At 37.2% G+C, this 12134-nt stretch overlaps 1 protein-coding gene across 2 annotated transcripts in view; it reads right to left on the minus strand.

Annotated features, from left to right (window-relative positions):
- Window positions 1–12130, minus strand: part of LOC121418698 (nuclear valosin-containing protein-like) — a 33502-nt gene extending 21372 nt beyond the window's left edge. Inside the window, exons 1-9 of one of the 2 annotated variants that reach the window (XM_041612710.1) lie at window positions 11977–12130; window positions 10476–10611; window positions 8382–8455; window positions 7061–7110; window positions 5650–5743; window positions 4735–4801; window positions 4022–4303; window positions 3313–3505; window positions 2829–2893 (exon numbers count right to left, since the gene is read on the minus strand). In XM_041612710.1, coding sequence (XP_041468644.1) covers window positions 2829–2893; window positions 3313–3505; window positions 4022–4303; window positions 4735–4801; window positions 5650–5743; window positions 7061–7110; window positions 8382–8455; window positions 10476–10574 — 924 coding nt within the window. In that variant the 5' untranslated portion in view covers window positions 10575–10611; window positions 11977–12130. Of the gene's footprint in view, window positions 1–2828; window positions 2894–3312; window positions 3506–4021; window positions 4304–4734; window positions 4802–5649; window positions 5744–7060; window positions 7111–8381; window positions 8456–10475; window positions 10612–11795 lie in introns of both variants that reach the window. The other variant, XM_041612709.1, reaches the window with a different exon arrangement.
- Window positions 12131–12134: the final 4 nt, after the last annotated feature.

Raw genomic sequence — 12134 nt, forward strand, 5'->3', positions numbered from 1 at the left:
AAGCTCCAGAACGCTGCAGCACGTTTGGTCACCCTATCTAAAAAACATGTTCATATCACACCCATTCTGAAATCCCTTCATTGGTTAAAGGTCAACGATCGCATCATCTTCAAAATCCTTCTCCTTGTATTCCATGCAATTAACGGCTCTGCTCCACAGTACAATATTAATCTAATCAGCAAATACACTCCAGTGAGGTCCCTCCGTTCATCAAACTCCGGTTCCCTAGTTATTCCCAAATCCGTTAAAACATGGGGGGCTCGGGCTTTTGCGCATGCTGGCCCTGTTCTATGGAATGGTCTTCCCCTGACAATTCGTGAATGCACGTCCATTGATACTTTTAAACGTTACCTTAAGACTCGTCTATTCAATGCCTCTTACTCTTAATTGTTCCTGGATTGATTACTATTATATTTGTACCTATTCTCTTTCGTTCTTTCTTTCTTCTCTCACTGCGCCTTGGGCATTCTGCCGAGTGGATTTGGCGCATTACAAATTACATATATTATTATTACAAACAAGTGAATAATCCGAACCTGATTGCAAATCAACTCAACGAATAGTAGCAGACGATATGGCATATGCACTGACGATAAACTTCATGTGGCTGGGATAGATTGTCACTCGTTCTGTTAGATGTAACTTTTATCTCATTAATTTGACAAAATTACGAAACTCGGGGAATTTTTTATCTATATAAAAATATAGTAACATCTCTTATCATTTTTTGAATTACGATAAAACCTGTTTTGAAAACGTTGAGGTAAATTAAAATAAGATGTAAAAGATCATCCCATCATGCGTAGCATTATGTGATCGTAAACAAACCATCACAACAACACATGCCGTATTGTTTGCTCGCCTTGGCTGAGACTGAGAGAATAGATCTATGCACGTGTTGCACAGCTCTCAATCAGCCAGCAAGGCGAGCAAGGAAGGAATACGTGCATGTTTGAGATGGTTTGTTTGCAATGACCAAGGAGCTTCCAAAGCTCCTTGCAATGACAAACAAGCTACGCATGTTGGGGGATGATCTTTTAATTACATGTAATTTTAGTTTACCTCAACCTTTTCCTTCAAAACAGGTTTTATCGTAATACAAAAAATAATAAAAGATGTACTAAATTTTTATATATAATAATTCCCCGAGTTTCGTAATTTTGTCAAATTAATGAGTTACAAATTACATCTAACAGAACGAGTGACAATCTATCCCAGCCACATGAAGTTTATCGTCGGTGCATATCGTCTGCTGCTATTCGTTGAGTTGATTTGCCTTCAGGTTCGGATTATTCACTTGTTTGTAAGTACAGGTATATCATTATTTTCCTTCTTATGATAGACTCTGTCTGGATGTGGTTATTCATTTTCATGGATTTAATTTGGCCCGCGCGGTGTAGCTAGCACTTGTAGCAGCAGCTGCATGGGTTGGTAGCGAATCGGCATGTACATGACTTGTGATCGTCAGGCAAGTTGAATTTTCATCATCATCATCATCGGCATAGTTCTCCCAATTTACCTCCAACTACATGTGTTGTTCACTTCATCATCATTCTCTTCATCTTTAAAATCATCAATTTGAAAATCCAAATTTAGATAAAATTCTGGGTTTTCTTTCATTTCGTGATAGAAGTATTCAGTGACAGTGTGGAGAAAACGTACCCACGCAACAGGTTTTGCATGCAAGTGGAGCTTCACGTGGGATAGCCAATCACGCCTCTCGTACAGACAGTGACGTCATCAAATTCCAGTCAATTCAGAGACCGATGCGAGGCATATTTCGGAGGGGCATTTTCGCGTTTTTTAATCGGCGATTTTCACCTTTTTGTATTATTTTCGGTATTTTTGAATGACCCTCTGATGATCCCCACATCTTTACCTTTCCATTGATATATAATAAGACCACATTCATATTCAATAAATTTCTCCTTTAAAGATGTGTGTGGGTAAAAAGCACTTATCTATTTTACACCCTTTTTTACTTTTTTGGCTGAAATTTGTATTTTCCCTCTAAAAAAGCACTTTTTGTTTCAAAGTTGGAAACAAAGTGGTGAGGTTAAGGGTTATGCTATGGGTCATCAATACATGACACCACCATAATGTCTGACTCATTCATTATTAGCCTGGGGGTGGTGGCTTAACTTGCCCTTATGCTCAACTTACCCCGCCTTCCCCTACACATTTTTGTTATGTAGGGCACACTGAGAAAACAGTTTGTAGAACTCCAGTAGCTAACCTGTACAGTCATCATCATTATTACATCTGGTTAGATGGTGCAGTAAAGAGGCCACATAGTGGTAGCAGTACATAGTGGAAGTAGTGGTGGGGGTGTTGTGGTAGGAGTGGTGGAGATGGTGTGTGGTGGTAGAAGTAGTAGTAGTAGTAGTAGTAGTAGTAGTAGTAGTAGTAGTAGTAGTAGTAGTAGTAGTAGTAGTAGTAGTAGTAGTAGTAGTAGTAGTAGTAGTAGTAGTAGTAGTAGTAGTAGTAGTAGTAGTAGTAGTAGTAGTAGTAGTAGTAGTAGGAACAGCAGGGGCCCATTGCATAAAACTTTTTACCTGAGAAAACTCTGGTAAAAACTGAAAACTAAGGTTAGTCTGATTTCTGCCAGTGACTTTAACACAGGGCAAAAACTCTGGTAAAAACAACCTGAGTTTTCTCAGGTAAAAAGTTTTATGCAACGGGCCCCAGTAGTAGCAGCAGTAGTAGTAGTAGTTATAGTAGTAGTAGTAGTAGTAGTAGTTGTAGTAGTAGTAGTAGTAGTAGTAGTAGTAGTAGTAGTAGTAGTAGTAGTAAGAGTGTTATCAAGTAAGTTCGAATCATAATTTTACCTCTAAGGTGCTATCATTTCCTCCAATATCAGCAAAAGTGTTTGTGGATCGCTGAGGTTCAATAACTGGAAATGCAGATATGTACAGTTTAATGAATTACAATAGCTGATAATGAATAAGTAGTATTAGACAAGAAGTGAACAGTCGAAAAGGACATACTGTACATCACAAAGTACAAATCCATCTTTTTTTACAGTTGAAGGTTTTTTAAGCAAATTACCAATACACATGATATGATTTTTAGACTAAAAATGTACAATAACTAATCAATTAATTAAACTATTAATTGTTTATTGAAACTTAAAAATATGGATGATATCATGATAATCACCCTTCACATGAGAAAAAGTGATGATTTGTTCAACAAATATTTCACCAAACATTGTAAGATTTGTCTCCTGAGATCTCAAGAACTTAACATATCAAATCCTTTCTTTCTATTTCAGTAACATATCAATGCCACAAATCCAGACCAATGAAATACCTTTTTTCTTTCCTTTCCTAGGTCCTTCAGATTCCGAGGAGCGAGGTTTCTTTTTGGTGCTGGCCTCCGTTCCGTCTTCACCTTTGGTAGAAGATTTTCGACTAGGTGTTTTGACATCTTTACTGTTTATCTTGCTTGGTGTCTTAGATATATAAAAACTACTGTTCTGAGATGACTTATCTGATACAGCTTCCTGTCATAGTGATAAAAATAATTTATTATGGATTCAAGAAACATGCTGCATAGTTAGTAACATATGACATCAGGGGATAAACTGAAGTTTAGCCAAGTGATGTCACTGGTCAAAAGTGACATCATGTGATAAAATGACATTTCCCACTGATGTCTTTGGGCAAAAGTAAGATCATGTCATAAATTGAAGTTTTGCACATTGGCCCCCGAGGTGAAGTTTTATCTTTAACTGACCTCTCAACTAACAGTTTTGGTAAATAGAATAACAATGTGTATTATCAACACTAAGAGTATGAGCAATAATTAAGTTGGTTGCACTGTGCATTATCTTGAATAAAATTTTGTTGCAGTGTATTATCTCATCCAGAAGCAATGCTATATCATATAGTCTGTAGGATTAATTTTTGGCCATGTTGCTAAATTGAATTTGGCATTTTGAACCCAGTACTAATCACATCCCTAGCCACAACCCCTTCAAGATATCAGCTACATCTATATAATCATCCTGAGAATTTACCTCCTTCTTTTTGACATTTGGCATCAATAGCTTTGGCTTCCTGGATATCTGCTTCGCATCATCCTCCATCAGGTCACCGGCCCCAGCAAGGTCAAGGGTCACAGTACCCATCTCCATGCTGTCTCGATCATCATCTTCACTGTCTGAAGGCCTGGGTGTGGCCTGGGGTGTGACAAGGGGAGTGGCAAGGGGCGTGGATGTAGCACTCCGGCTCTTGGGGGTGCTGGTGGGAGTTCTCTTCATGTAAAGGTTGCTCAAAGAACTGTTGACTAGGTTGGAATCCTACATGTGATGGAACAAGATTGGAGAGTACCTAAATTTAACAATTAATTATTGTATGTTAGGCTTAATCATAGTAACGGGGCGGGGTGGGGGTATCCCTGCTACCTTCGCAATACAAGTTTCCGTAACCCTTTTTTTCTATGATCTCTCATAATGCACAAGTTCCAATACACAATTTATAATATGCACGCCTGCTCCTGTCCCTTATTCTAACATTACCAAAATTAACTTGGTACTTTTTACACGGCATTCATCTAGATCATATCAGTCAACATGTTTTAAGTAATATTTTTTTAAAAGGTTATCACCTTCAGTGAATTGAGGAGTTAAACAGGGGGTGGGGGTGAAGAGGGAGCAAGTAAAAAGGGAGCACAACCCTCCCCCCTCCCCTGGATCCGAACCATAAGAAAGGAAATTAAAAGTACACCTACCTGAACCTGAACGTAATCTGGATTATCAGATGAGAAACTATCACTGTTTGAGTCTTCTTCAGCATCGCTAGAAGTCAAATTAGGCAAATAAAACAAACAATTGCAATAGGTTTCAATTCAAGAATGGCATAAGCAAAACCACAGACTGAACAAATCAAGATAAGTCAATATCATGGATTGAATTAACAAACAACAGACATTCTGTAGTATTCAAATTCTTCATTGATTGGCAGTTTACCTAGAAATTCAAAATCATAATCCGTTTCATGTATTTTCTACCACCAAGGACAAGAAAATGCAGTTTTTCGGTATATTTTAAAACTTCAGAGAATGATTCATCTATCATTCTATTCTGGTCCACTCCATTTCACAAAACTGAATACCACACATCGCAAAAATTTGGTCGTTTGGGCAACACAGTTGTTTTTCTGTGCTTTTGTTAATGAAACTCATTGGCCCGAATTCAAAAAGGTGGTTTTTAAAACCATCGGTTGAACCCATGGTTCATGCAGATTTCCTGTATAAATTACGCCTATTTATCGCGTATATCAATGTCCAATGCTGATGCACATTTTTGTCACAATGCGCCAAATTGACGGCTTTTGCCATGGTTGAGTACGCTATTTTATTGAGTCCACTGTTTGAACAGTGGACTCATTAATTCAAAACATTGGACTCGTGAATAAAATAGCGTACTTAACCATGGCAACAGGCGTCAATTTTTTGCACTCTGACAAAAGTGTGCATCAGCATTGGACTTTTTTTAAACTATGCGGTGAATAAGCGTAATTTATACAGGAAATCTGCATAAACAATGGGATCAACCAATGGTTTTAAACACCACCTTTGTGAATTCAGGCCTTTGTCTTTTATCATGTTACTAAATGTTTAATAATACTTTAATCATAAACTTACTCCTCTTGTTTACGTCGTTTGGACAAATGCCTTGCCTCAAATTCATCCAGGTTATGATTAGATCTGGACTGCTTGGATTCAATGCAACTGTAAGCTATGTAAACAAAATAATGTGACGTATACATCAAAATATATTTTTAAAAAATAGGTAACATAAACCAAATATAGAGCAGAATAGGCCTATTTTAGGACCTATGCATTCTTAAATCCATACTAATATTTTCTTTAACTTCAAATCTTTTAAAGATACTTAAAACAGTTTGCAAATTAGTAATAGTAAATATTCGCTAGAGGGTATTCATTTGTCTCGCAATCTACTATGGTCAACAAGGAAATTCGTGATCACTCTCGCAAAAAGTGTTCACTGGCTTTCTAGGAAATTCGTGATCACTCTCGCAAAAAGTGTTCACTAGCTTACAAGTTCACGAGCTTTCGAGTGCCACTGCAACTCTTTATCAAGTGACAGAGATTGTCCGATATCGTACTCTATTTATACTAGTCTCCAAGACCGTACGCACAAACGCGAGAACAATAGGTGGGCACTGATGCGTTGTGTGATTGGTCAGGAGTTATGCAAATAAGCCGGGGGTATATGCAAATACGCCGTGGGTCGGCAATATGCAAATGAGACCAAAATTGGTGGGCTCGCTAGTTTCCCGTGGGCGGGGGTTGACTAGCTGAGCCGTACTTCGATTGGGGCCGGGAACGATCGGGTCGAAGTGCACTGCCAGGTAAGGGGGTATTGTGCTGTCGGATGGTTCGCATCCAGAAATCGGGGATGTCGATCCCGCTGTCTCTGTTGAAGCTGTTAGGACAAAGACGTATACTAATAGCCTCCTTAATCCTGCGTGTATACCAATGTCCTTCTTTGGCAATGCAACGTACACCATCCCAATCTGGGTGGTGTTGCTTCTCCCAAGCATGTTCTGCCACCGCGGATGTGTCGGTTCGCTCTAACCGAACATCGCGCTTGTGTTCAGAAATGCGTTCAACTATCGGTCGGGCTGTCTCTCCGATGTAAGACCCGTCACATATTCTTAGTATTACTTGTACATGTAGCTCAGAAATCTCATAAGCTTTTATCACATAACAATGATCATGCTGCAACAAAGAGTTATATGAACTTCTCCTATCTGTGTCTGTACATGTATGTGTAAACTTTGAGAGAGAACTGTTTTTGATTCATTTATCTCAGTCAACACCATTTTGTACTCCATTACACATTAGTTACATGTATTTGCCATTATGATACACAGGAAAGAATTACAAATATGTTGGATTTCTTTGAAAACATTATTACCATTATCAAAGTAATGATAACAACAATGTCCTATGATTCCATCATTTTTAAAATGTGTCCTGGCAAATGTCAAATATCTGGCATTCTATTTAAACAACAAATAGTACTCACCTTTTTCAACAGCTTTCTTAAAGACTATTCTTTTCTTCCTGCCATATTCTCTGAAAAGAAAGAATAAAAAACAAGGTAGTAACTTATTATATGAATAGAGGATGTCCACCTCATGATCCCTTTACCAAATATTTTAAATAACAACAAAAACACTTATCACTCTTTGTTACATAAGAAATAGTGAGATGCATTCACTTCTAGAAATAGAAAATATAGAAATTTGTGTGATTATCAACTTTCAGAAGTAGATTTTATTGAGTTTGAAATAATAAAATCTCACAAAAAAGTGAAATTTCATGAGAAAGAGGGATGGACCCCAGGGAGGGGTTTCATAAAGCTGTTCGTAAGATAAGAGCAACTTTAAGAACGACTAGTGAACCTTTCTTACACACTAAACCATCGCCAATGAACATTTTGGTGCCTATACCAATTACCACAAACAAGTAAATATACCATCCAAGTTTTGTTGAAAAGTAACTTTCGGTTGCGGAGTAAGGTGTCATAAGAGTCTTGCATGTAAACTGTGACGTTGACCTGAAAATGACCTTTGACCTTACCATGTGACCTCAGACTGCAGCATAACATACAGGTCCCCCAAGTCCATCTACCATCCAAGTTTGGTTGAAAAGCGACTTACGGTTGCAGAGTTAGGTGTCATAAGAGAGTCCTGCATGTAAACTTTAACGAAACTTTAACGTTGACCTGAAAATGACCTTTGACGTTACCATGTGACCTCAGACTGCAGCAAAACATGCAGGTCCCCCAAGTCCATCTACCATCTAAGTTTGGTTGAAAAGCAACTTACGGTTGTGGAGTTATGTGTCTTTACAGGTTTGTGACGGACGGACGACGGACGCCGGACGGAAGACATTTGGATCCCTAAGTCTCGCCTTCACCTCTGGTGGGCGAGACAAAAAGGATCACCAGTCGTTCTTAAAGTCGCTCTTAGGAACAATTACGAACAACTTTATGAAACACCCACCAGGTGTCACTTTCAGGTGGATTTAAAAAGGGCAATTTTCATAAGAAAAAAAATATTGATAGTTGATTAAATTACTAATGAATGAGAAAAGTTGCATCAAACTTTATAAAAGTGTGATTGAAACACTTGTCCCTGCATTAATAGAAATAGGGGCTAGATTGATACCTTGCCCTGGGCACTATTTTTCATAAATACGCCTCTGTAAAAGCCCACAAAAAAATAATAAAACAACAAGGACATCAAAACAACTTCAGTGCCATCCACTATATCTAGGAAAGAATTTACTTGATGATAAGATTTTGAAAAATTAATCAGTTTACAAATTAGAAAGCTTTTTACTTGTAAATATGCTGAAGATCTTCCACCATGGTGTCTACATCCACATAGCCATTCTTTGATTCGGAGTCAACATACTGCAAAAGGAATAGTGTAGAGAAAAAAATATACATTATTCCATATTCCCTCACATATGGAATATAAAAAAATTATATGACACCTAGATATATCCTTGTCATTTGATTGGTTGGTCGATATCGATCATTCAGCCAATTTTACAATGACCTCATCAACTGTGTAATTTTAGATCCATACGATTTTGTCCATTGCACGCGCGCATCGAGACAGCAGGCACCACAAAATATTGTATGAATGCCAGCTTGCACTGCATATGAGCATATTTTACATCGAAATTCACAAATTTCATATGAAAAAGAATCTAGTTTTGGGTGTCATATAAACCAAATAATGAATGTTCTTTTCATTCTTGCAATGGACAGAATACTTCCTTCGATGAAAGATGAAATGATCCATTGCACTCATAAACATTCATTATTTGTATAATATTTTCCTTTATTTAGACAGGGGCTATAATGCAAATTAATCCTGGCCACTTATCCTGGGGCAGAAAAAAACTGCAGAGATTTAGAAAGAGGTTGTAAAGATTGGAGAAACTCCTTATCATAGTGTCTGCACATCTCTCTGAAACTTGATATAAATAAAAAAAACAAGTGGAATGCTTCTGGCGGTCTCACCTGCATCACGCAATTCAACATAGCAGCAGTGCTGACTTTGAAAACTACTATAACTCACACAAGATGTTCAATGATACTTGGTTACTCTTATTTCCACGTTTTATGAATTAGACCAAGACACTTACAGAGATAGGATGGTAATTCAACAAATACCCTCAATGCGGCCAAAGTTCATTGATCTCACATGACCTTTGACCTTGATCATGTGACCTGAAACTTGCACAGGATATTCAGTGACCCTTGATTACTCTTATGTCCAAGTTTCAAAAGTCAGATCAATAAACTTGCAAAGTTATGATGGTAATTCAACAGATACCCCCATTATAGCCAAAGTTCATTGACCTTTGACCCTGGTCATGTGACCTAAAATGCGCACAGGATGTTCAGTGATACTTGATTACTCTTATGTCCAAGTTTTATGAACTAGACCAACATACTTTCAAAGTTATGATGGTAATTCAACAAATACCCCCAAATCAGCCAAAGTTCATTGACCCTAAATGTCCTTTGACCTTGGTCATGTGACGTGAAACTCATGCAGGATGTTTGGTGATACTTGATTAACCTTATGTCCAAGTTTAATGAACTAGGTCCATATATTTTCTAAGTTATGATGACGTTTCAAAAACTTAACCTCAGGTTAAGATTTTGATGTTGATTCCCCCAACATGGTTTAAGTTCATTGACCCTAAATGACCTTTGACCTTGGTCATGTGACATGAAACTCTAATAGGATGTTGAGTAATACTTGATTAACCTTATGGCCAAGCTTCATAAACTAGGTCCATATACTTTCTAAGTTATGATGCCATTTCAAAAACTTAACATTAGGTTAAGATTTGATGTTGACGCCGTCACCGTCGGAAAAGCGGCGCCTATAGTCTCACTCTGCTATGCAGGTGAGACAAAAACTGACAAGAGCATTTTTAAAGGGGTGTTAGAGAGTAAAGAGAGGGGGGAAACAGTGCAATCAGTACCAAGTTGCTGTATTAGGTCTACAGTTCTAAAAATTATAAAATTTTTATTACAGCTAATAACACAAATGCCAAAATCAATGTGGATAGTTGTTTTGCATTAATAGATGAATTGTTTCACTTTTACTGATTCTTGGTGCATTTTGTGGTTTCTTGCTAAGTATCTTAAACACAGGAGTGGAAGCAAGGTGAAGATCACCTTATCATTTTCAAATGAAAATTCATCCTTAAGCAAAGTTTAAGTTTTTCACAATACATTTAGAAGTCATATATTTGGCAACATAACATTTCCAAAATGGGAGTTATTACATCATTTTAAATATTCAACTTCCAAATAAAGGAATTAAACCTCCAATATCTTAAAAGCATGCCCAGAACTGGAGACAAAAAGGGAGGTTACTTCCTTTATGACTGGCAGCTGAAATTACCTCCTGTACTCTCTTGAGAAGTAAACGATCTCCATAGTAATTGGTTGAGCACTGTTTGCGATCACTGTTACTCTGTCTGGAATGTTTTCCTGGAGACATTTTGTACTTCAAGTAGAAATACTGTACAATTGAAGTTCTACAGAGATGAAAAAGAAACTTTTTAAAGACAGTTAAAGCTGGCCATGGAATGTTGTAAACGGTACAAAAACACGAACAACTGGAATGCAGTCTCGAATGAATTATGCAAAATAGCATTTATTCACATTCATGGCTGTGAAATCTATTAGTTACTTCATAGAATTCCATTTTTGTCCTCTCCCTCAAACAGCAATATTAATTTTCCACCCTATAGCACACAATTGTCGATAGTTTGAGGACATGTTGAGTTCTAATACCATTCATAAACACAGAATGACATTAGGGCCTATATGTAAGTCATGCTCTGCATTCGGTAACAAGTGAGAAATGGCCAACCTGGTAATGTCTTAATTGTCTACCGACTGGAACAGGATGGTGCCAAGTCCTTATACAAAAATGGGGCAACAGTAAGGATGGAGACACTACCTGCGACTTTGGAGAGGACCAGACAATGTCTTTCCACCCAAAGCCAGATCTTGTACCCTCCACTGTTCTTTCTGGATCCTTTCTCTTTCTCTCTGTTCATTTTTCTTTCTTTTCTTCTTTTTTTACCTGCCTTTTTTATTAAATTTCCTTTTTATCATTCCTTCATTCTTTCTTTCCTTAAACTTTTCTTTGCTTCCTTCCCCCTTCCTCTCCTTTTTGTTCGTTCTCTCTTCTCCTTTCTTTCATTCTATTTCTTTTCCCTTATTCTTTCTTTCCCTTCTTTCTCCCTTCCTGTTTCTTTCTTTCAAAGAACGAAGGAAACATATTTTTCTTTCCTTCATCCTTTTTTTTCCTCCTTAATTCTTACTTTTTTTCTTTCTCTCCTTTTTGTCTTTCACATATTTATTCATCTTTCATTCCTTTCTTTATTTTTCTTTCTATATTCAATTTAAAGAATGACGGAAACCTTTTTAAATCTCTTTTATTCTTTCTTTAATCCTTTAAAAAATTTATTTTTACTTTCTTTTATTCCTTTTTATTTTTTTCCTTCATAATTTCTTTCTTCTTAATTCATCTCTTTTCTTCATTCTTTCGTTCTTCCTCCCTTCCTATTCTTTATATTTTTTCACAAGTCTATCACTTTAGTTTTTTCGTCGATTGTCCCATAGCTAGGGCCTATTTCACTTTGTGAAATCTGGTCACTGATTCCGACCCAGGCCAGGCCTAAATAAGAACATAATGGAAAATGAAATTTACCTTAAAATCTTCTGCTATGCTTTCCACTGCAACTTTTATCGCACTGTGTCTGTGACCAAATGTAGTTTTTCTGATGAAAATTTCGAACTTAACACGTAAATTTGCATGCATGGGACTGCAGATGTTTGCAACGTTAGTTTTGGAGCATAACATTGCAATTAAATATAAAAAATGAACTCACTGAGAATTCTAAACAGGACTGATGTTTCATCAATTATGTTTTGATCAGATGACTACAAGAAGTAATAATTTCATTCCGGTTTATGGCCGTACATAGTCAAAAAGCAGCTATTGTCATGGAACATGTGCAGGCCGGCAGCTGACTACGCTCCATAGGCA

The sequence above is a fragment of the Lytechinus variegatus genome, chromosome 7 (genome assembly GCF_018143015.1).
Source record: "Lytechinus variegatus isolate NC3 chromosome 7, Lvar_3.0, whole genome shotgun sequence".
Lineage (NCBI taxonomy): Eukaryota > Metazoa > Echinodermata > Echinoidea > Temnopleuroida > Toxopneustidae > Lytechinus > Lytechinus variegatus.